Source organism: Delphinus delphis, chromosome 1, assembly GCF_949987515.2.
Source record: "Delphinus delphis chromosome 1, mDelDel1.2, whole genome shotgun sequence".
Taxonomy (NCBI): domain Eukaryota; kingdom Metazoa; phylum Chordata; class Mammalia; order Artiodactyla; family Delphinidae; genus Delphinus; species Delphinus delphis.
Window position 1 is genome coordinate 124042515 of NC_082683.1, and position 26577 is coordinate 124069091.

General features: G+C 34.5%; 1 protein-coding gene across 5 annotated transcripts in view; it reads left to right on the forward strand.

Annotated features, from left to right (window-relative positions):
• Positions 1-26577, forward strand: part of DCAF6 (DDB1 and CUL4 associated factor 6) — a 172731-nt gene that overhangs the window by 80245 nt on the left and 65909 nt on the right. For 4 of the 5 annotated variants that reach the window (XM_060033538.1, XM_060033525.1, XM_060033532.1 and 1 more), the window contains 4 exons: positions 1401-1615; positions 8408-8501; positions 10062-10181; positions 11573-11839. In XM_060033538.1, coding sequence (XP_059889521.1) covers positions 1401-1615; positions 8408-8501; positions 10062-10181; positions 11573-11839 — 696 coding nt within the window. Of the gene's footprint in view, positions 1-1400; positions 1616-8407; positions 8502-10061; positions 10182-11572; positions 11840-21108; positions 21280-26577 lie in introns of all 5 variants that reach the window. The other variant, XM_060033562.1, reaches the window with a different exon arrangement.

The window sequence follows — 26577 nt, forward strand, 5'->3', positions numbered from 1 at the left end:
CCTATTTCTAAATGAGGTCACGTTCTGTTTCTTGGTGGACATGAATTTTCAGGGGACACTCTTCAGCTCACAACACTTGGCTTTCCTAATTTCTCTTTGCCATCTTTTCAATCAAGGGGATAATAGTAAGCGTGGTGGAGAGAAAAGTTAGGAAAGAACAGTGACTTGAGTGTGTATTAATATATAACATATTTATGCCTACTTGGTAGCCTAGCTAAAGTACTGTAAATGATGCTGCAGTACTGAATTTGAATTTGCCTTAAACTCCTATTTGTTCCTCATCTGCTTTGGGATCAAACCACTTCTGAAATATTCACCTCAAAGCTAACTTCCATTAGCATTTTCTGTCAAGGAAGGTCAAGATTGCACATTCTTTCTCTCTCTCTCTCTCTGTCTCTCTCTCTGTCTCTCTGTCACACACACACACACACACACACACACACACACACACACCCCCCAAATATACATACATATGTACACATTTATATATATATTCACATATTTTATGGCATCAAAAATAAAAGTTGACTTGGGCCAGAAATTAACAATGTTGATCTCAATGTCAGTTTATGTCCAGTGCAAATGGACCTAGATTACTGAAATGGGAAAACCAGATGGGATCTTTTTTCTTTTCTTGAACTGTGATTGAGGAGTCTTGTCTATTTGGACATGCATGTTTAGGGGGAACAGTAATAATATATGGAACTGTAGGCTCAGTTATCATTTCTCAACAGATGGGACATGATTGAAATTTTGGGCAGGACAGGATAATACAGCTTTGCGGGATTCTTAGAATTTAGCATTCCTGGGTCTGCAGAGCACAAAGTGCCAGTCGTACCTCTCCCTATCATATTGCATTATGTTGACGACCACCAAAATTAATTAAAATTAGAGTGGTATTCCCACTCTGTTATCTTATAAGAGGAGAATTTCATGGCAATCAAAAACCTTTTAATGACATAAAGTAAAAGGTAAATCATATTAAAAAGATACTGTACTGTTTTATCTAGTATGCTAGTAAATATCAGCTTTCCGATTTATATTATAAAATTATATTATCTTAATGTGGGGAATTTTTAAGAGATGATTTAGTGTGACTGTAATCACAATATAAAATTGATTAAATAACTCATATTTCCAATAAAACATTGATGTAATCTGGAATTCTAGAAAATCATGAATTCTTTTTGGAAGATATGTAACCTTTATATTATATTCATTTTTATTTTGTTACAAAAGTTGACTGATGATTAAAGAGTCTTTTCCAGAAATAGAATATGATCGCTTGGATTTATATCGCTACGTTAAATCACATATCTCATAATTCAGATTAAGAGTTTTTCAAGTGTTTTTCTTGAAAAATATTCTGAATTTTAAACAATTCCTTTTTTCTTATTTAGGGAATTATGCAGGTCGAGGAACTACTGGAATGGTTGCCCGTTTTATCCCTTCCCATCTTAATAACAAGTCCTGCAGGGTGACATCTCTGTGTTACAGTGAAGATGGTCAAGAGATTCTTGTTAGTTACTCTTCAGATTACATATATCTTTTTGACCCAAAAGATGATACAGCACGAGAACTTAAAACTCCTTCTGCAGAAGAGAGAAGAGAAGAGGTAAGTGTACTCAAAACCATGCTCTTTATTGAATTCAGAAAACATTAACTCACTAACTCCTGGAGCATTAATTCAGTAACTCCTAGGGCCTGAAGGGCTTCAAAAAATAGAGTTAATTTTCATGGCATTTACAGTCTAAGGAGCAAAGACATGAAAATACGCATGAAAGAATGGGAGTGATAAATAAGGATAAGGTGCTAGGCGAAAGTATTTTTAAAGAGAAAATATTTAATAGCAAAATGTTTTTCCAAGTTTATGGATGCACAGCAGCAGGCAAGAAAGATGAACAGTTCTGACAGTTGCAGAAGAGGCAATTAAAATAATAAATAAATGTGATGTATAAACTTCCAAGAGACTAAATGTTTATATTCATGCAACAATGTTTACTATTCATATGTTGATAGCAGTCCTTCCTGTCTTCTCCTGATTCTGCCTCTTTCACAGTTATGAATTAGTGACATGTAATATTATCTCTAGGTACATTTTGTAAAACAATGACCCGTATGAGTGAGTGAGAAAAAGGTAAGTTAAAGTGTCTGAACATACACACACAACACAACACATACACAGAATTGGGAGAGGAGGGGATTGCTGTCCTCATATAAATAGTGAATGGTAATAGGTAAAACTCCTATTGGTGCATGAATATAAACATTTAGTCTTTTAGAAGTTTATACATTACATTATATCTATATATTTATATCTGTAGATACCCTCTTTATCAATTTCTAGATATAAATATAGATATATATTATGTATTGGAACCTAGGTGAAAGAACTACTTTTCCTAAAATGACTCTAAAATACTAAATCATTTTTCTTACTTATGAAAAGCAATAACCAGAAATAGTATATCCTTGACAGTACACAGCAGTAGAAAAATGTTTGCTTTAACCTTGTTGAGGTTCTTTCCCCACGTTTTTCACTTTGGCTTTTTTATTTTACAATGTCTTATGGTTGTTTTTGTTTTTTTTAATTTGGTTGCACCGGCTCTTAGTTGCACCTCCAGGTCTCCTTAATTGCGGCACGTGGGCTCCTTAGTTGCGGCTTGCGGGCTCCTTAGTTGAGGCACACAGGCTCCTTAGTTGTGGCATGCGAACTCTTAGTTGCAGCATGCAAGTAAGATCTAGTTGACCAGGGATCAAACCCGGGCCCCCTGCATTGGGAGTGCAGAGTCTTATCCACTGCGCCACCAGGGAGGTCCCTATAGTGTCCTGTGTTTAATCACTCTATTCTTTGGATTATAAATGTCTTTTGAAATTAACCATTGCTTTTTATTAATTATCAGTGACTTTTAGGTATTGGTCCAACTCTTCTTAATGAATACATTTTAAAGGTACTAAAGAACAATAACAATTTTGTAATTCCTATGAGATGCAAAACCAAATCCAGTTCTTATAGTTGCAGGTTGAGAGGGCTATAAGATTAGAAAAAAATCAAGATTACTTTATAAATGTGTTTTTGGGATTTTAAATTTGGCACTGTGTTTAAGTGAATTAGGAAATTGGTGAAGAAGAGGGTATGATGGCTAATGAAACAATTTTTGAGTTTATTGGTCTGATTGAAAATGTGAAATCTGCTCTGTCATTTTGTTGTTGCTATGTAATTTCCTCTTGAGATAATGCGCTTCAGTAAAGTTACAGTCATACTTTGTGACTGTTACAGAATGAAAGGGTTGGAAATACAGAAACATTTTAAGTGAGCCAACTAGCTTTTTTATCCCATAGAATACTTAGCCTAAAGATGTTTATATAATGAGTGAAAGAGGCTTAATTATGAACAGTTGGTTTTTTTGAACATGTTTTTCTCAGTATTCTTTGTTGAATTAACTAAATTAAGAAAAATAATTCTGAAAATGAATTAAAATTAAAAAAATAAATTATGCTTATTGTAATAAATGAAATAATTCACAGGTCTATATAGAAAAAGAAATTAATAACCTGTCCTCCTCTTAATCTAGCCATCTTTTCTTTCAGTGTTTTATGCTAAATCCTTGACAGTAATGTTCAGACAAACTCATCTCAGCTCACCAAATATTTACTGGGTGGCTACTATACTACATACTATACTAAACTTTAGAAAATCAAGGATGACTGTAACAAAGACATGATCTCTCATTCAGGAGTTTACAAATAAATAAATTTATAAAGGAATAAAGTTTATAAATAAATGTGTGAAACTTAAAATAATAGAATTGTATGTAAGAATTATGTTCTATATAAGTAGACCAAAAGAAGGAATAATTGTTTTTGATTGGGAATGTAAGAAACACTTGAGCAGGGTTTTAAAGTATGAATAAAAGTTTAATATATGATTTTTTTCTTATGTTTTCATATTTTTATATTTTCTTAACTTGTAGGGGTCTCTTTTTATTTCCTATATTATTTCCTTTGTCCTCTAATAATTTGTCTTTCACCCCCTGCCCCTTTTTGTTTTGGCCACGCCTCTTGGCTTGCTGGCTCTTAGTTCCGCAACCAGGGACTGAACCCAGGCCCCTGGCAGTGAAAGCTCAGAGTCCTAACCACTGGACTGCCAGGGAATTTCTGTTCCCCTTCTTTATTTAGCATATTCTTTTGTCTTATTCAAATTTTTTCCACTTCTCATTTTCCTTTATTTTGGTATTCCTTTTTCCTTTTTATTGTCTTTTCTTTCTTTTCGTTTTTCTCTCATATCTTTTTGACATTTCCCCCACCTACCTAGCACATTATTGGACTGCTTTGTTGAAGCCAATCTCTCATTTTCTCCTGGTCCCCATAACTTATCCCTAAAAGTATTGCATGTATCTCCTGCTTTTTGAATGTTTGCTTCTATATCACTTTGCTTTTACTAAAGACCTGCTTAGTACCTGCTTTCACTAACTAAAAAATCCAAAGAGGATTTTTGCTTTTACAGAAAAAAGGTGAAAAGCGAAAATGGCATTTGGCGTTTGTTTGCAGTGTGCACCCTGAGCAGCAAGTGGCATCACCAAGCTCCTTCCCAGTGAAATATACTCGGCATCTCAGCATCAACCTGCCATAGCATTGAATTGTGTCTTATCTCAGCGTCAAGCTGCCGTAGCTTTGAATTGTGTCTCTGTCTCAGCCTCAAGCTGTCGTAGCATTGAATTGTGTCTGTGAGCATCTGTGCTTTATCTCAATTTATTCTGTGCATCCATTAGCAAGATGTGTCCTAAGGTAATTGCTTCTTCATTTTACTCCATTTCGACGTATGAAAGTTTTCATAGGAACATTCTGCTTTCAGATAGTAGGGGAAACCTGTATCCAAAGTCTGTAGTACTGCTTCCCACTCTACTATTAATACTCTAATCCGAGTCATCAGCATCTCTCCTCCTAGATTATTATGGTAGCTTTCTTACCAGGTCCCTGCTTTCATACCCACCCCCTCCAGTCCTTTAGTTAGCTACACGGTAGTCAAAGTAATCCTTTAAAACATAAGTCAAATCACGCCACTGTTCTGATCCACACTCCAAATGGCTCCCCACCTCACTCAGAACAAAACTGAGGTCCTTACAGTGGCTTCAAGATCTTAGATCATCTGGTTCTTGTTACTTCTACTGCTCTCTCCTTTGTTTACTCTGCTCTACCTACATCTACTTACTTGTTTACTCAGACAGGCTAAGCTACCTTATGGCTTTTGCATTTATTTTGCCTGAAATGATCTCCTCTAGATATCTGGATTTCTTCCTCCTTTACTTCTTATAGGGCTTTTCCTATGTTCCCTTCTCTGTTAGATCCTACCTTACCACATTATTTAAAATTGTAACCCTTAATTATCTGGTACTACCTATCACCCTTTTCTATTGATACTTTATTTTTTTCTGTAACACTTACCACTTTCTCTGTATATTTTATTTTTTAATTTCATGTATTCTATAAACTCTGTGACATTGGGAATTTTTGTATGTTTTATACATTGATCTTTCCCCAATACCTAGAGTAGTACCTGACACATGAAAGGTGCTAAAAAATTTTTTATTGAATGACTGATTGAATGAATGCTGTATGATTTTCAGGATTCTTGAGTCGGTTATTTCGCATATATCAAAAAATCAAACTTAGGACTGTTTTTAACTTGAAGATCTTGTTCCATAAATAGTTGCTGATTATAGATCATAATAGATATATTATAATAGATTATAACATCAGTTCATTGCCTGTATAATATAAAAATTTCTCTCTTCTAACCATGGAACAGAGCTCTTAATTCTAAGTACAATTTATATACAGGGTGAGGCTCTCTCTTTCTGGAAATGATTATTTGTCTGAGATTTTAGATATCTGCCACACTAGGCATCCTCTAATCTAATGATTATTCTTTGTCACACTTGTGACTTCCTCTGCAGATTTTGTTATTCTCAGTTGCTTTTAACCATACTTACACATAACATGGAACTTGTGGGTTCTTTTTTTTTTTCTTCTGTTTCCTTTGCTGAGGATGGAGACTTTTTTTTCCCATTCTCCTTGTTGCTTGGTATGGTTTCCAGGAGAAAATAGAAAATTTACAGCTAAGCTGTCACCAGATTTCTATTAAAACCTGCTTAATTGTGAAAGAAAAAAAAAATCAATGAATGTTATGTTAGAAAAAAATAAAAGGGAGTGACCCACAGGGTGGGAGAAAATGTTTGCAAATCATATATCTGGTTTATGATTTAGAATCCAGTATCCAGAATATGTTATATAAAGAACACTTACTACTCAACAATGAAAAGACAAGTATCCTAATTAAAAAATTGATAAAGGATTTGAATAGACATTTCTCCAAAGAAGGTATACAAATGACCATTAAGCACATAAAGAGATGTTCAACATCACTGATCAAAACCACAGTGAGGCACCACTTCACACTTACTAGGTTGGTTAAAATAAAAAAGTCAGTGACAATTGTTGATGAAAATGTGGAGAAATTGGAGCCCTCACACATTGCTGGTAGGAGTATAAAATGGTGCAGGTGCATTGTAAAACAGTTTGTCAGTTCCTCAAAAGTTAAATATAGAAGTTATCATATGATTTGGCAATTCCACTCTTAGATATATACCCAAGAAAATTGAAAACATGTCCCCGTAAAAACTTGCCCATATGTTCATAGCAGCATTAGTCACAGTAGCCAAAAAGTGGAAAGAACTCAATGTTCATCAGCTGGTGAATGAATATACAAAATGTGGTGTAGTCAAAAAGTGGAATATTATTGAGCCATAAAAAGCAATGAAATACTGATATATGCTGCAACGTGGATGAACCTTGAAAAATATTAAGCTAAGTGAAAGAAGTCATACACAAAAGGCCACATATTATGTTATTACATTTATATGAAGTGTCCAGAATAAGCATATCCATAGAGACAGAAAGTAGATTCGTAGTTGCCAGGAGCTGAGTAGAGGGAGAAGTGGGGAATGATTGCTGACAGCTGTAGGGTTTCTCTTTAAGGTGATGAAAATGTTCTGGATTAGTGTGATACAAGTAGTTGCATAGCTTTGTGAATATACACCACTGATTTGTCTACTTTAAAAGGGTAAATATTATGGTATGTGAATTATATCTCAATAAAAAGATGTTAAAATGTAACGGTTAAAGGGAGTGATTAAGAGTTTCAGATGCCATAGACACCAAATAAAATAATCTCTGAAAGGTGCCATTTGAATTGGAAATTGAGTTTTAATCATTTTATCATTGATCAGTGAACTTAGTCGTTGATCATTCACTGGTGATATTGGTGAGAATGAATTCAGTGGAAAAATGGGAACATAAGATTGACTTCAATGAATTGAGAGAGGAGTGGTAGATAAAAATAGAACGAATATAGACTTACTTTTAAAAATTGGGGTATAGTTGTTTTACAATGTTGTGTTAGTTTCTACTGTACAGTGAAGTAGAGTTCTGTGTGCTATAGAGCAGGTTCTCATTAGTTATCTACTTTATACATATTAGTGTATATATGTGAATCCCAGTCTCCCAGTTGATCCCCCCCACCCTGAATATAGACTTTTTAAAAGAGGCTTGACAGTAAAGCTTCAGAAAGCATGAGAAAAGAGTGTAGCTGGATAGAAATTTGAAATTGAGGTGTTCTGTTTATTAAAAATGATAAGAACCTCTAGCATATTGTGAGGAAGAACCAAGAGAGAAGAGATGAATGTAGATATAGAGAGAATAATTGTTCAAGGAATGAAATAAAAAGCACAGGTAGAGATTAAGCTTAAACAAAACAAGTGATCCATGTCCTGAGAACGATTGCAAGGAATTAAGAAGTAGATACAGGTAAGTTGTAGAATGCAGCTGAGGAAATTTATGTCATTTCTATAGAACTGACCTTATTTTCTCTGAAGTAGGAGGAAAAGTTAATAGTTGAGAATGAGAGCAACAAGGTAGAGTAGAGACACCGAGGTGAGTAATGCAGGGTTGGAATAGGTACTGGGGGAGAACCAGAGAGCAAATTGTCAATAATAATAATAAAATAATGATTACTTCTATTGCCAGTTCGGTATTTAGGTACTTTACCTAGACTGTATTTATCATAATAATAGAAAACTTAGGCTCAATGTAGTTAGATAACTTTCCTCTTGTCAGTTGGAAAGTGATACAGGTAGGATTCGATATCACATTTACATGATTTTAAAGTTGCATTCAAACTTTAGGCTAAAGATAATAAGTACAGGCTGTCAACATCAGTGGATATTTATGGCTATCTTTCATAGTTTGATTAGCATCTCAATAAAGGAAGTAAGAAGATGGAAAGAATCTATTAGACTTACAGTGTGCTTTAAGAATTGAGCAAGAGAGTTCTCTCCTCATCTTTTAGTTACGACAGCCTCCAGTTAAGCGTTTGAGACTTCGTGGTGATTGGTCAGATACTGGACCCCGAGCAAGGCCTGAAAGTGAACGAGAAAGAGATGGTAACTATACTTTGGTCAGCTTTTAAAAAATATGGTATTTAAAAATTAACATTTTAACTTGTTTCCATTTTTTTCACTATTATAAGTGATGCTGTAACAAACATCTTCATACATATCTTACCATACTTGTGCAAGTGTATCTTAGGATAAATTCTTAAAAGTAGAATGTGTGGGTCACTGGATAATTACATTTTAATTTTGATAGTTATCAAATTACCCTCTGAAAAGTATGCACTCTTTTGTATTCCTACTGAAAGTGTAAGAATGTCTTTTGCCACAAAAACATTGGGTATTATCAAACATAGTAATTTTTGCCTTTGTATTTGATATAAAGAGCAATGAAAACTCCCAGTTTCCAATCTGAGAGTTTTATAAGAGCACATTAAAAAATTGTTTTTTCCTCCTATCAGATGCCTTTGATAAGCATAAGAAACTACTATTTTGGGAGTGTTAAGATGGCACACTTTTTTTTTTACAGAATTAAAAAAAATATATATATATAATTTATTTATTTGGTTGCACTGGGTCTTAGTTGCAGCAGGCAGGCTCCTTAGTTGTGGCATGCTAACTCTTAATTGTGGCATGTAAACTCTTAATTGTGGCATGCGTGTGGGATCTAGTTCCCTGACCAGGGATTGAACCCGGGCCCCCTACATTGGGAGTGCAGAGTCTTACCAATGTGCTACCAGGGAAGTCTCTTAAGACGGCACATTTAAAATAGAAGTAATATGTGTGATTTTAATAAATGGATCTATAGCAAAAATCTTATTCTAATGATTTCTGAAATCTTTTAAGATCAAAAGCATATTTCCCAATATATTATTGTTGGTATTATTTAATATATTTTAAAATATAAAGCTACATTATATAAAGGTAATAAAGCATAAAATAAATTCTGCTTTCACAGAAAATTCAAAAACAAATGATTTCCATTTTAAATTATATGATTGTAAAATAGAATTGTCACAGTTTCAATTTGATGTGATACTTAATTTGAAAATGTCCTTAAGAAAATACTCATATATTTGAGGGGAGACAAGGCGGGAGGAAAGAGATAAATAAAAAATTTTCTGGTTTCTGTTAATTTCAGTTATGTGGAATTTGCAGTAAATGATGATAAAAATAAATTCAGTTTAGGGAAATTTAAGTGAGAGAGCAAACCTTCAGTTTAAGGAAATTTAAGTGAGAGGTCAAACTTGTCTTTCAATCTGTTCAACTTAGAATTCATGAGCCCTTCCTAGCTGTCTGCTCTTAGAACTAAAGATGTGGGTTGGGGTAGGGGTGGTAGTGTGGAAGTACCTAAGAATTGGCAAACATGTAGGAGATGTAAGTCCTGTTCTTGAGGAACTCAAAATAGAGATGGAGAGTCATTCATATAAACATTTACTATAAAATGTGATGATAGCCCTAATAGGTTTATATATACAGTCATATAATTTATTTAGGCAATTTGAGTTTTTAAAATTGCTTTCACTTTAAAGCCTTCAAATCAAGGTTTTTGCATTAATGAAAGATCCTGACCTATTCCTAAATTCACTGATAAGACCTGTGTTGTCATAGGAGAGCAAAGTCCCAACGTGTCATTGATGCAGAGAATGTCTGACATGTTATCAAGGTGGTTTGAAGAAGCAAGCGAAGTCGCACAAAGCAATAGAGGACGAGGAAGATCTCGACCCAGAGGTAATTTTTGTTATTAATTAAAGTTACCAGAAAACCTGCAAAAACTATTTATTGAAGTCAGTTTTATTTATATCATCCAATGTATACCATATTTTATATCTTTAGTAATCATAAGGTTCTTATTGTATTGTGTGGAGCAGTAGAGAACAAAGGGTATTTGGTATAATTTGCTCCTCTAGACCTAGCCTTCATTTTTTGCTTTTCTCATAAAAAGTAAGAGAGTCTGATATCCCATACTGTAAATACTTTTGTATGTGCTCTGAGAACGGATACAGATAAAACTCTTTAGATAAGTTTTATATAATTAAGTAGTTTCTTCTTTTGGTTACTTATATACAATGGCTGTCAATTGCTGTGTCTGGTGTTAGCTGACCTGTTTTCATATTTTGGTTCACTACTTTCCAGCTTTGTGGTCTTTGTCAAGTTACTTATCTCTGTCCAAAATCAGGAGTGTGAAAGTTAACTCCTAAATGTTTTAAGTCCCAAAATGAAAAATTCTATTGAATTTCATCCATAAATGGTTCTTGTTAAATTCTGCATACAAACTTAAAAAAATTTCTTAGACTATGGATTTGCTTAAGAGTTATTACATTTGTGCTTAAATTTAAGAAATATTTAAATAAAGATGATTAAAAGAAAAATTTTTATATTCTGTAGTAGTTGGATCTTGCAAGACATGAACTTGATTAGTTCATTCTATCTTTCTTTTAATAATATAGATTTGAAGCAAAATCAAGGAAATTTTTAATGTTTATTGAGTATTCTTAATTATTCCTTTGCAGATAGCACAAGGCCTAGCACAACACATAGTAGACATTCAAGCCTTTTAAAATCATGACTGCATCATGTTATTTTAGTGGTTAAAACGTTACTGCTAATGAAATGGGAATCAGGAACTTAATCTTGTTATGACCTATTTGTAGCTTTACTCTTGTTAATAAAATTTTTTTATTAAATATTTTACCAAGGACATTATGTTATAGAGTAGAAATATATTAATATAAGTCCATTATCCTATTATCCAGCTATTAAATCAGAATCATCATCTTCAAACTTAAGGAACTAGACATTATTAATAGGAATCTTTCAAGCTGTTATTTAGCTTTGTGTAAGTCAAGCTACCATACTGAGCATTTTGCTTGAAAGGTTGATTATTACAACAAGAATGTGCCATAGGTAGATTTTTTACCCCTGTTAATTAGCCTGGTGGGTGTTTTTGATATCCTGAAATTATCTGTTTCTCTGTGTGTGTGTGTGTGTGTGTATGTGTGTGTGTGTGCGTGCGTGTGCGCGTGTGCGCGCGCACACGTATTTCTTGAACATATCTCTAGAGTAGTTAGTTTTGGAAAGCATTTAGTATTTGAATTTGTATTATGATGTGTTTTTTGAAGGTGGAACTAGTCAGTCAGATGTTTCAACTCTTCCTACGGTCCCATCAAGTACTGATTTGGAAGTGGGGGAAAATGAAACTGCTATGGAAGTAGACACTCCAGCTGAACAGTTTCTTCAACCTTCTACATCCTCTACGATGTCAGCTCAGGCTCATTCAGCATCATCTTCTACAGAAAGCCCTCATTCTACTTCTTTGCTGTCTTCTCCAGTCAGTGAACAAAGGCAGTCTGTTGAGGCATCTGGACACCATACACATCATCAGTCTGGTGAGGATGTTACTCTTTAAATAGGCTGTGGTTCATCTGATGATTTCTGATAATGAAAACTTCTTTTGGGGCTATCTTGAAAGATACTAAATCACATCAACTTATTCTTGCTGGAATAAATGATCAAAGTGACATGTAATATGTGAATGTGTAACTTAAAAACAAAATTCAAGTATGCCTCACTTGCATGAATTTTAACTGATAGCAGGAATCTTCAGTTTACACAAGACAGTTCTTTAAAAAATGTAAGTACCCGCAGATAGTACTTTGACATAGTTTAATGCACTTGACTTAACAATTATTTTTATAGACCAAAATATCTTTCTTAAGCTTTTTTGGTTGTCTGTGTTAAAGTGATAGTGAAAATATAGCCCTGATTATTATTAGATCCATTGTATTTATGTTCTTTTTTATTATTTTTCCTCAAATCATGACATACTTTTAATATATTCCTTATGATGAATTTTACATGGTCTCTTGTCAACAATGTATACAATTTACCAAAAGAATTACTTCTCCTGTATTTACGTGAAAAAATTATTTTAACAAATCCTTGTCTTCTTGGTATTTGATGTTAGTGAAAAAAATCAACTTCTAAATTCTGTTAAAATTGTGTTTTCCTCTCAATGTTACAACTCCTCATGTTCAAACACCCCACCCCACCCCCAGCTATGGAATGTGCTAGCGTTTACATAGTAATCTTTAGCAGATATGTCTGTAGTTTACTTGACATTTTAAATATATACATGTAATTATAATAACCAACAAGATGTTCATTCATATTTTTCTTTGAGTTTTTCTAAGGAAGTATATTCCTCGATATATAATCAAAAATATTAGCAACTAAAGATACATCTGGCAGGCCTCAGCTAAAGCCTATAAAAAAAATTCCTAACAGCTTAACTGCCAAACTGTCACTTTATTCTTGCTTCTCTGAAATCTGATGCCAGATCACCAAATATGGGGTGTTTTAAATTAAGCACTCTTCTATCAGTATATCCCATTTTTGGTAATTCATTTTCAGTTTCTAGGGGAATAGAAGCCAGACTCAATTATGTGGCTGTTAAATAACACTTGTGTACAATTTACCTATAATAATAACCTAAAGATGAGCTATGAAATTAGATTTTCCACATTCTAATTGATACAGCATTTCAAGTTATGGGAAAATAAAATATTTTGGAGGGTTAAGGAAGTCTGGACAGAATTCTTTAAAAGTTTGCTTTTCAAAACAGGTAAAATTGGTAAAAACAAGACTTTTTAAAGTGATAGCATTCTTGGGAATAGTCTTAAAGATTCTGATCAATTATAAGTTTGGCCAAAACTTAGCAAGAAGAATTCCCTAGCTCATGTTCACGTTCCACTGAATCTTAACTGATTCCAATTGTTTCTTAAACACATTTCTGAGTAAACTACTTAGTATGGAATTTCATTTTTCCTTTTTGTCCTAGATACTTAACACATTCTAATACTACATTTGAAATTACTAAATCCTTTTTAATATTTGATGTAAGTATTAAATACTTGAATACTATTTATTTCATTGAATCATTGAAATAGAAAACAACATTTTTGTGATGATCAAGCAACATTGAACATGACTTGGCACTTTTGTCTATACATTTTTCAAAGAAACATAGGAGATACTTTTAACTGGTAGGTTATGGAAAGAATTTTGGCTGACTAAACTATGGAAAATTGGAATATTTCCATGTTACCAAGACAGTATTGCTGTTGAGGAAGATGATTTGATATTAGATGTAACATCTAAAGATTATGTCTGTGATTGTTTTGACAATAGGCCTTTCATAATCCCAGAGTTTAGCATTTTAACAATAAGGACTTAATGCTCTTTATGTTTTGTGTTTTTTTTTTCTCAATCTTTTATTCGCTTCTAAGTCCAGATGGGTTTGTGGATGGTAGGAATTGTCCATGTAGGTGGGAGTATCACCCTAGAACCATGATTTCTATTATTGCCTTGCATAGAGATGGAGAAAACAAACTTCTTGCCTTGCTGTGTATACCTCTTTATGTAAATGTTTGTATCTTTCATTCAGGTCCTTTGCATTTCCTCTGTCACTTTTACCGGATTGAGGGAGAGGGACAGTGGGAATGTGAAGACTTGCCTGGCAAAACTCCATTTCTGACTGAACCTAATTATTTGCCTTCTCTTAGTCTGCAGCTGAGTCACTGATAGTGAAGAAATTCACGACCACAGATTTCACTGGTGCTCCGCGTTAAAGCAGTCTTCCAACACTGTTGCTCAGCACCTAGACAGGATGTCTGTTTCACACCTTCAAGTTTCTCAAACTTTTAGCACCGCCCTTTACCCTCATCCCACCCCCTAGCTGATAACCTTCTTTCATTCACAGTGGGGGGAAAAAAGCGTTCACTTTCCTTCTTTTGAATCTCCCAACTTTCCAGCATCTAGACTCACATTGTCTGTGACAGAAGCAGTCCCATTTTGGGAAGAAGTGTATCTGCTCCTAACACAAGCTGGCCAGTGCACCTCTTTCCAGCTTCTCAAGGACTTTGCTCCTTCTCCTGCGTCTTTATTATTACCTTTTCTACTGAATTTTTCCTTTCCACCTCAAACATGCTCTATAATTATCTTCTGTCTTAAAACTATCTCTTAACTGTCCCATATTCCCCTCCAGACTCATGTCTTTGCTCCTTTTATAATCAGAGTCTTCAAAAGAATAGCTTACATATACTGTCTCCATTTTCTTACCATCTTCCACTTATTTATCAACCAACTCCACTCTGCCTTTTAACCTCCTTTTCCACTGAACCTTTTTGTCAAAGTCACCAGTGACTTCCATTTTGCCTGTTTTAAAGTATACTTCTTTGTTCGTACTTAGTAGATTTTTTAACCCAGTTGCTTTTAACATAGCCTGTCACTTCTTTTTTGAAACGCTTTCCTTTTTTGGCATCTATGACACCACTTTTGCCTACTTACTCTTATTAGCAACTCTGGCTGGTATTCAGCAACCATTTTTGATATTTCTTATTCTATAATTCTCAGTATTTTAGTAAAACCCCTAGTCTGTGCTCTCTTCTCTACATGCACTCTATCCCTGGTTAATTGCATCAATTCCCGTAGCATTTAATATCTCCTCTAAGTTGATGATTCCCAAATGTATATTGACAATCTGATTTTCTACCCTGAGTTATAGATTCCTGTGTCCAACTGCTTATTTGACTTCTTTTTGGTTATCTTTGGACATCTTAGGTTTAACATGTCCAAACTGAAATTTAATTTATCCTCCTATCCTTCCAGTCTCACTAATCTCTTTCATCTTGGTCATTTCATATCTTAGTAAATTGTAACTACTGCTCATGTGCTTATTTTAATAGGCTGTGAGTTACTGATTCCTTGCTTTCCTTCATGTCCCACACCCAATCCATCAGCAAGTTCTGTTCTGTGTCTAAAATATGTTCTACATCTTTCCATCTGACATCATTTGTTGTCCACTAATTGATCTCTCTTCATTTACTCTTGTTCCCTTATAATTTATTCTCCATGCAGCAACCAGTATGAGTATCTTAAAATGTAAAATCAGATTATATAGTTTTGTTGTCTAAAACCCTTCAAAGACTTCTAATTGCGTTTATAAATATAAATACAAGAGAAAAAACTCAAAGTCCTTACTGTGGACCTAAAAGAACCTATATGGCTGGGCCCTTGCCTATCTCTAGCCTCATTTCATACCACATTCTCACTTCCTAACGATCATTACGCTCCAGCTGTACTGGTTTTCTTTCAGTTCCTGGAATGTGCCAAGTTTTCTTCTGCCTCTTTCTTTTGGATTCTGAGTCTTTGTACTTACTGATCTCTGTACCTGAGAAGCTCTTCCTTTTTTTTTTTGGTTCTCAGCTCAAATGTCACCCAAGGGAGGTCTTTGATAACTACCCTAGCTAGATTCATCTTCCTTTCCTATCCTCCCTAAAATTTTCTTTTCTTTTATATAGCCCTATTTATTTCCTGAAAAGTACTTACTAAAATTTGTAATTATTTTATTTTTTATTCATTTATTTATGACTTATTCTCTCTTATTAGAAAATGCTCTCATAAAGACAGAGATTTTATTTATCTTGTTCTACCTAAGCCTCTTTTTCTTCCCAACAATAGTCACTCTTTAGTGATACTGTTAAGACTGTTATCTTTAAGCTAGTATAACCTATATAGAATATTTAGCTATATTATAGTCTTTATAGTTTCAGTCCCGTTTCATTCATTCTGGATGTTTCCAGTAGGCTCTGCAAATTTTATGATACCTAGGGAAGATGCTGTGAATGGATATCCAGTCATTTATTGCTTTTGGATCCATTATTTGCCCTTGGCTGTCCAGACCACATAAGACTGAATAACTTAGTTCCAGAAATATTTTATGATAACTTATGGAAATACATTTTTTTTTTTTTTTTTTTTTTTTTTTTTTTTTGCGGTACGCGGGCCTCTCACTGTTGTGGCCTCTCCCGTTGCGGAGCACAGGCTCTGGACGCGCAGGCTCAGCGGCCATGACTCACGGGCCCAGCCGCTCCGCGGCATGTGGGATCCTCCCGGACCGGGGCACGAACCCGTGTTCCCTGCATCGGCAGGCAGACTCTCAACCACTGCGCCACCAGGGAAGCCCCTGGAAATACTTTTAAAAAATCATTTTGATAAATGATAAAATCAAGACAGAAATATGGGTAGGAAGAAGAAATGGAGCCACAGTGAGGTTAATATATAAAATGCATACCTGAAGAATAGTGTATCTAGAGGGGGCCACAGAGTTGGCTTTGGGTATAGTAGCTGAATTAGGAAGATAAAATATACTGAAGTGGAATTTGAAGTCAGTTGGTAGATCTTTTTTTTACAATTTGGACATCTTCATCCTTCATATTCTTGAATTTTATTTTCATTCACGCAGACCATTTGAAACTACATTCTATATATATATAACCCAGAATCTAACATTTTGATTCTTATGTCATACATGTTCTTTTTTTGAATATTTAACAAAAGACTGTACCTTTGAAAATATGTTTATAAGATTATCTATTTAAAAACCAGATAGGTATGACTGTGAGCTGAAACTATATAGGTTAAAATGAAATCTTCATAGTTTTATTTATAAAAAATATTTCAAAGTAACTATAAAATATTTTTTTCTTTCTTGGTAATGCCTATCAGACATCACTTTTAGTTGTTTCTTAAACTAAGTCTAGAAATGTCTTCATTTTGTGTGTTATCTGTAATTTTTTTCCATGGTAAGGAGCTTCTTATAATGAGAGAGTGTTAAATGAGGCATTCATTCCAGTGTGTTATAGTTTAATTGCCTCCTTTGGTCTTACTTTAATCTAAGAAAGAGAAGGTGGTTTCTTTGGATTGGGTGGGGATATCAGTACATACAAAACTCAGTTTTGGGGGCTCACCTTGAGAAGTGAGTCACCTAAAGGATCCATGTGTTTCTAATTAATGGACCACTCAGACCATGAGAATTGAATTTTTTAAAGATAGTGTTTCATGGCTTATGTGTGGATTCCTGCTTATTTACAAATTACTGTGTCTGCTCAGGTTTATACATTTATTTAGGTCCTTTCGTAATTGTTATAGCTGAATTGAGCTCTGTAGAAAAATTCCTGGGGAAGTAAGAACTTTGTTGTATGGCACAGCAAAACAAACCTTTCAAAGCCCAGATATTCAGTTTATAATTTCCTTAAAGGGGATCAGCATCTAGTCAGATGAGATATAGGCAATTTAGAGATTAGAAACAAGTGGAAATATTAGGTTAGTGACTTCCACTTTGGGGAAACTAAAGAAGAGATCAGAGGAACTTGGAAGTCAGTAAAGGAGTGACCAGTTCTAGGAGAAAAAAAACACAAGGATCACCTGGACAGAGGAGCAAGTTGGGAGTGGGGGACAGTTGATAGCAAGCAGATAAAGTACCACCAAATTAGATATAAAAATAATCCAGTGTCCAGGACAAAAGACCCTATGTATTGGAAGAGAGGCAGGATTTGAGGTTAGAACCAAATGGACCTTTGTTGGCTCAACTATTGTTTATTGTTCTTTTCCATCAGTGGGAATTGTCATTAGGGAGACTAGCCTAGAGTCTTTCAGAAAAAAACAAGAAGAGCAAGGTTAGTAGTTTCAGGAGATGAAAGTACAAATTTCCCATTAGCAGTTCCTGACTCATTATTGAGGATTGTTTTGTTATTGTTTTTAAAATTCAACCCAAAGGTATTCAGTGTATTCACTTTCGATTTTGGCTAATGTTAACAAAAATTAGTTCTCCAAGCATTTATTCATATTACAAATTATATATGTTAGTTTATACATTTTTAAAAAGATGTAATGTGTATGTGTCTTATGTGCCTTTAATACTTCAAACTGCTAGCAGAACTATTTGTTTAGACGGGTATTTCTGCTTGGAATTTTTAATTCAATATTTGCCTTTCCTAGTTAGCTGTGTGATGACTTCTTTCCCTAGCCTCAATTTTTTTTTTTTTTTTTTAACTTGGCTGGGGAGACATACAACCAGCCTTCAAATAAGCAAACAAATTCTTCTTTGAAAAGCACTGGGAGCATTGAATTAATGGTTCATGACATTATCATAACTAAATCTTTTTTTTTTTGGTAACTAAATCTTAATTTTCCAAGTTACAGAGCACCACTGCTTATATTTAGAGCCTGCTGTTGATTTGCTACATCACCTAGTGGGTCTAGGATGGAGACATAAAACATTTGGCAGTGCAAGAGAGAGGGTTTGAAACAACCATGAAGTTGGGTGAATTTTTTGTGAGTTTTTTTTTCCAGTTTTCTTAGCAAAACTTGACATATCTGTAATCTCTCTCTTTATGGTAATTTCTTTTGAAGTATAAAATGACAAACTTTATGGCTGCATAATAATGCTTTATTTTATGTTGCTAAAAGTGTTACTACTATGCTGACAGTAACTATGGTATATGTATATACCTAAAAAGAAGGCATTACACTATTGAGTGTCACAATTTATTTGTTAATGAATACTATCCTACTTGGTCCTGGAGAATTTTCTAGGAGGAGCTAGCAATGAGAGACTATGATGACACTTGAATTGTTAAACCTTAACTGCCAATTGAATAAAATTCTTTATAAATAGGGGACATGGTAACAAGAGGTTAGTGTCTCTGGCATGATTGATTCTGAAACAACAAACCAAATTTTACACTCTTATAATCTATATACAAGAGGCTGAAAGTTATTTGGTAGTTTGTATAATTTGCTGTCAGTGTCAGTGAGAGAAATTCCATGTGCTCCCTCCATCAAATCTACAACTAATCTCTACTCATATACTCTGCCTCCTCTTTGGTTAGAGTGGATGACATTTTTCTGCACCTATCTAAAGCCAATTCCTCCTCTTATCCACTGTAATTCACCTCCTTTGGTCTACTCAAGGACATCATTCCCACATTTGCCCACTTCTCATTCATTATCTTTCTTCCTCCTCCCAATTAAACATTGTCCATCAGCATACAAACGTATGAATTATCTCCCAAACTAAGACAAACAAACCTCCCTTGATTCTGTTCTCCCACCAACAATCAGCCGATTTCTCTGTTCCTCACTGGCAGCAAAACTTCTAGAAAAAGTATATATGCTTTGTCCCTCTACTTCTTTACTTTCCCTTTCTCTTGAACCTGTTTCAGCCAGGTTTTGGCCCCTGTGACTTCACTGAAATGGCTCTTGTCAAAGTCTTCATTGTGGTTAGTTCTTGGTCAGTATCTTTTTCATTGTATCAGCAGGCACAGCTGCTTACTTTATCCTTCTTGACACACTTTCATCACTGAGCTCACAAAACTTGGCTCACTCAGTTCTCCAGCCTCCTCACTGGATTCTCCTTACTCTTCCTGTTCTTCCTTCTCTTAAACACTGAAGTGTCCCAGAATTTAGTTCTTAGACTTCTTTATTATCACTTACTCTCTTAATGTGGCTTAAAGTAACATCATCAGTGACATCCACATTTACTGGTGAATTCTAGACTATTACAGTGAGTCCCTACTCAGTTTCTCCACTCGGATATCTGTTAGTTTTTTTCTTCCCTCCAATACTACTTGCTCCTTCTCTATTCTTCCCGTCACAATAAATGGCAACTCCATTTTTCCTGTTATCTACACCAAAAACTTTGGGATCACTCTGCATCTAAACTATCAGCAAATTTTTCTGCCGTTACCTGTAGTATATATCCCACATCCAGATATACTTCCCCCTCTGAACATTAGTGTTTGCTCTTTCCTTTGCCTGGAACACTCTTCCTCCAGATATCCATGTGGTTTACTCCCTCACATCCTTGAGGTCTTTGTTCAAAAATCATCTTAGGAGGAGAAGCCTTCCCTTATGACCATACATAAAACAACAACCACTCTCCCACAATCTTCATCACCCTGATCTTACCCTGCCCAATTTACTTCATAGCAATTATCCCTACTTGACACAGATAAATGCATACATGTATATTATATATGTGTGTGTATGTGTGCAGTGATGTCTGTTTTCCTCTCAGAACAAATGAGTAGGGACTATTTTTTTGTTCAATGTTTTATTTATCCCCAGAGCCTAAAACAGTGCCTCATACCTAGTAGGTACTCAGTATTCTCTGCAGAATTTCATGTTATATATACTATTTTTATTTTTTATCTGTGACCACTGCCTCAGATAAAGTTTAAGAAAATGTTAAAGATTATGTAAATATTTTTCAGCTCAAAAGAAAAAGTAAATGATAATTCCAACATAAAAAGAAACATTTTAGCTGAAAAATATAAAACTTTTACTTTTTAAAGGGCTCTCTACTAATAAATTTCAAGAGTTATTTCCAAATGCATAACTTTTTCATAATCTTAATTATTATTTGATTGAAATTAGTAGTTTTTGTATATAGAGTAAATGAGGTAACTGATAGTTTTCAATTTTTCTTAGTATTGTAAAAAGAGATGCAATTAGGAAAGCAGTGTTCACTTTTGCTTATGGAAGACTTTACTTTCATTCCGTTTAATTACTTAAATACTCTTAGAGAACTCTATGTGTCTAATTCATCATAGTTAAATAGAAGCATTTGGGTGTGTAAGTATGTATAGTTTTTCGTAATTTAATGATCAGTAATTTTTTTGAGTAATTTGTTTTTAGTATTCCTCTATGAGACATGTGTTTTATTTATACCCTTCTGTCTTTAATGTATAATCAGATTCTTACTATGTTCTGTTTTATTATTATCTTTTCACCTTTCTTTTCCTATCTGTGTCAGAATTTCTAAGGGGGCCTGAGATAGCTTTGCTCCGTAAGCGCCTGCAACAACTGAGGCTTAAGAAGGCTGAGCAGCAGAGGCAGCAGGAGCTAGCTGTGCGTACCCAGCAACAGCCTTCCACTTCTGATCAGTCTTCTCGTGAGGGCTCTTCACAGGACCCTCAGGCTTCAGGTTATTAATGTCCAGTGTCCTTAAGCAGCTCGTAGAGTTGGTTTTTTAACACTGCTGCTGTGTAATAAGATGCTTCCCTTTTCCCCTTCCAAAGAAAGCTGATGCGCTTGCAGCTTCTCCCTCCGTTTCTTGCATATGGTGAAATTTACCATCACATGCTAGAGGGACAGATTGGCAGCAGCACTTGCTAGAGAGACAAATATAAAATAGTCCATTATTTTATTTGTAGTTTTAGAGAAGGGCAAATATTTATTACTTTTATGGCTAATGAGATACTATGTGATAATCTAGTGAACTTAGAGCCTGCATTGATAGTTCTGTTGAAATTTCCTATATGCTGAGATGATAACTGTACTTACGGCTCCTAGCTCCTCTTCTTTTTTTTTTTGCTTTGAAAGTTAACCAGTATTTCTATTCCCATATAAACCTAGTACTGATAGATTTTAGAATTATAATGTTGTTTGGCTGTTCTAGCATGCTGACTCAATCATCCCCTTCTGGAATTATTTGAAATTTTTCAATATTTGCTTACTTATTCCTCCTACACATAATCAACTTTCTGGTATACAGGGCAACAAAAATATTCCAGTTTTATGTTCCTGTTTTTATGTGATAAAACTCTGATAAGACAGTAATAATCTGTGTCACTCTCTTTTTCGTTGAGTATTTTAGTGGCTCAAGTTTTTTTTTATGGCCAAAAAGCTCATGATGCTCAATAAACATTTGTTGAAAGAATTAGTGAAAGACATCACATAAAAGAATCTGTCAACTTAATTCTTTCAAGATGGATAGTAGATACTATGTATCCTGTACTATAGGTACTATAGTAGGTGCTATCATACTAACGAGATTATACTACTTCGATACACTTTGTTTTGGCACCCTAAGGAGTGATGAGTTGGGAATTAGTCACTTTGAGAACTCTGATTAAATTACTTGGAATTAATCTGTTTATTGGTAGAACTGGACAACCTCCAGTTTATAAATATCTGTTCCGCTAAGTGCTGTGGTAATAAAAGCATATTATATAATACCATGGTGAAAAAAAATAGATTTGAATAACTGCAATATAGGTGTGATGTTTGGAACAAATTATGGACCTGATTTTTAACTTAGTGTTATATTAATAGAGAGAATATCAGTCAAGCAAAGAAGATGTCTCTCTCTCTCTGTCGGTTTTTTTTTTTTTTTCTCTTACTATAGGGAAATCTTTTCCTATACTTAAAACTCACAAGAAAGTTTGATTAGATTACAGTTGTGACATTTAATGATAAAAATTTTGCTATGATTTTGTGCTGTGTATAAAACTCTAGCTCAGGGGTTTTAAAAGTAAAAATATACAACATATAAAACAATAAGAAGGAAGATAAAGCATCCCTACATGTATAAATATTTTTTAAATACTGAAATTTAGCAGATAACAAACCAAGTATTAAAGTGAATTTGAGTATAAAGCAAGACTGTCTACATTATCAGTAGAGAAATGTACATTGTGGACATTAGGAAAATATTGACACTCAGTCTTTATATCTAGTTTATCAATTTGAATCAAAGCAAGTTCTTTATAGAATCAGAAAGGTTTAGTGTGATTATATGATCTTTGTAAAATAAGATGCTCTTTTCCCAACTCTAAGCATCATTCTTATTAAATAGTGCCTAGTTTGATAACCAGTATATTTTAAAAAGCCAAAGTTGAGTTAGATGCCTTGCCAGTTTTGAAGTTGAGAAACATGTTATCTTAATTTTGTTATTAAACAACTTACTTGGGCTGCTGAGGCTGCCCACGTGGACCAATATTAGAGGCCCTTAGTGCTGTCACTCAGTGTATGTTGCTCCCTTCACCTACAAGGTGAAATACGTCATCTATGTCATACGCTTTTAACATAGCATTCATATGAGACCCCTAGTAAGTCTAACCTGTAACATGGCCTGGGTTCATTTGTTAGTGTTACTTTTATCTTATTCTATCCTCATATGTTAGGAACACTATTTGGTAATTAAAAACTTTAAGAACAGTTAAATAATGTATTGTTAGTTTGTTACAAAGGGCAACTAATAAAGTATATATATTTTGTCCATTTAGTAAATTTTGGGTGCGAGGAAAGATGAGTTGACTTAATGCAAAATTCTTCATTTCAAAACATTCAAATTATAAAAATACAGAATAGGAATTAAATTTATGAAATTCAACAGGGAGATAGGTTTTATTTGAATAACAATTAGCAAAACATTTTCTTATACTTCATGATGTATGAATACAATTTTGTGTATGTATATTATGGACATTAATTGATCCATTCACTCATGCTAGATGTTACTACTAAAATCATCAATATAGAATAGCACAGAATTAACATTCTAGATTTTAACTTTTTAACACTAGAAGACTGCAATTCTCATAAAACATTTTCCCATTATATGTTGTTGTCTTCACAGTGTCAGCAAGTGATGATACTGTCAATAAATGATACTTCTGTCATTTTCTCACCTATTGAAGCCTTTTAGGTATAAGATATTCAAAGGAGCCATTAATGTGATTTGGAAACCAAGAAATTTTAACAAGTGTAGAATTTCTGAATGATTACATTGTCTGATAAATACTTCATTCTCTTTTCAAAATATAGGACTCATGAGAATATTTTGTGAAAGGCTAAGTGTAAGATGAATCTGCCTAATACCTAATTTCTGTAGGAAAATGGGATCAAGCCATCAAGCCATTTTATAGAAATAATCTACATTTTAATGAGATCAAATGGGAAGGCGCGTGATGGCAATATTTCTTGGCAGTTGGAAACTAAAACATCATTCCAAGGCGCCAAGTGCTATTTAAAATGAGCTAAATAAGATAGATGTTAAGGTATGTTTAAACAATGGTTTCCCCCCCTTCTTTTCAGCTGTGAAATCAGAATTTCATGGAGAAGTTCTAATATAAAATACATAAAAGTGACACTGTTGTGATTGAACATAAAGAGAGTTAAGAAATGACAACCCAACTCCTTGTCCTTCTTGCCACCCCCAAGCCACCTCTGCTCTCTGAAGCACACTTTGAAAACCACTCCTCTAAAAGAATTTTTGACACCTGTAAATGATAATTATTCATAGCTAATTTCCAAATTTTTATTTTTCAAAGTCAGTGTATATATGTTTTAAAAATATTTTCAGTTTAGTTTTTTTTAAAAAGTGCACTTTTTTCTAGGCTTTTAGGAAATACATCACAACTCATTTCTAGTCTTCCATTTTTTTTTTTTTTTTAATCATAAAGAGATGAATTTGCCTTCATCAGATCACTGCCTGGGTGTTAGACTGACTGAGTTCTTGTCCCTGGCCCTATGACAAATGACCTTGGGCAGGTCGTTTGGCTGCTTTATGCCTCAGTTTCCCAATTATTGATTTATTTAAGTAGCGTGGCCTGCCATAATTTATAGAGATGGCATAAGAATGGGATAGAGAATACTGTATAAAGTTTTTATACTCCTAAGTAGAACAGTACACATAGTAATGGACTATCTTAATTATAGTGACTTTAACTTACTACCTCAAGATGTCCTCATTTTATGGCCATGTAAGGTTGATAGCATTCAGGGTATTTTTTTTTTTTTTATTTCCGGTACGTGCGGGCCTCTCACTGTTGTGGTCTCTCCGTTGCGGAGCACAGGCTCCGGACGCGCAGGCTCAGCGGCCATGGCTCACGGGCCCAGCCGCTCCACGGCATGTGGAATCTTCCCAGACCGGGGCACGAACCCACGTCCCTTGCATCGGCAGGCGGACTCCCAACTACTGCGCCACCAGGGAAGCCCGCGTTCAGGGTTTTGAATGAGCTGTATGTATGTTTATCAGATGAATGCCGTAAACAGCTATGGCAGAGGCATTCAGCATATGGCTGATTTTAAACCCAACTCTTTTTTTCCATTTCAGGTCCCCTGAAGTCATGGGTTGCTGGCTCCTGCTCAGAGTGACAACACCCTGTGGAGTCTGCTGGTACTGGCCCAACCACCACAGAGCCCCACTGGAGCATGGAGCCAGCCTAGAGAGGGTGTCAGGTAGGAACTGTTTTTTCACTTTATGGCACGGTTTTGCCGATTGGAAAAGAAAAAAGTAAATTTTATACCCCTTAAAGGGTATAAAACATTGGTGAATATTTTAAAGGGCTTTTCAAAACTGAGCCATATTGGAAAAAATCAGCACTTACCCTGTCCTGTGCAAGCAGGTTCTATACAACATCCAGTTCCCCACAGTGCCCGTGATGTCAGTTACACGTAGCTCTTCTCAAACGGATGCGTTTGACCCAGGTTTTTAGTGATTATAATAACATACGCAGTTAGTAAATCAGATGTAATGTTGACATAGTTCTGCAAGTACTTCTTAACTACTTTGAATGATAGGGTTCTGAGCAAAACAGTGATGGGTCTCTTGGCACTTTAAATGCGGGACCATGCTCCATGTTTTTCAGAACAGCCTCCTATCATCATTTTTCATTCAACACCATGTTTCTGAAAAACAAGCAAGTAATAACATATATGCTGTCTAAGTAGTTTACATGGATTATCTCATTAAATCTTCGCAAGAACAGTATGTGGTAGATATTGTAATTATCCCCATTCTACAGATGGAGAAACTGAGACTTAGAGACGTTAAATAACTTGCCCACGGTTACAGTATTACTGAGTAGGAAAGCCAGATTTGAACCCAGGGAGTCTGACTAAAGAGTTCTTGTTACTTAGATTATAATTACTTATTTTTTTCTACAGTTGAAAAAGTTCAGATGTCAAGGAGCTAAAGAATTTTCTCAAAACTAAAACACAAAATTTTTGGAGATACACAGTAATTAACCATGAGACACCTTGAGCTTAGACTGAAGGAGCTTTTGCTTAAAGTTTATCTCTACTTTAAAAATAATAATAATCTAAGATATTTCCAATAGGCTGACCAACTCTATTGCATTTTGTAATAAATTATCATTGGACCATATGGTCAGATTTTTATTTTGTGATAGTGCTTTCTAGAAGACATTTCACAGAAAGATGGAATAGAGTATGCAAACACTGAAACAATCAGCATTGAACTAATACTTGTTTGTCTTTTTAATATTAGATATTCTGATGATTATTGTGTTAACATTTGGAAATATTTCTGTAAGTTGGAAGATATGGGTATTGTATTTCTGAATATCTAGTGATATAGAAACATTTTACTTCAAATGTTTTATGTGACAGGAAAAGTAATCCTTCCAAAAACAGTTGCATGTTACTCAAAATTAAAAATAGAATGGAAGCAATGATCAAGAAAGATTTCTTCTTA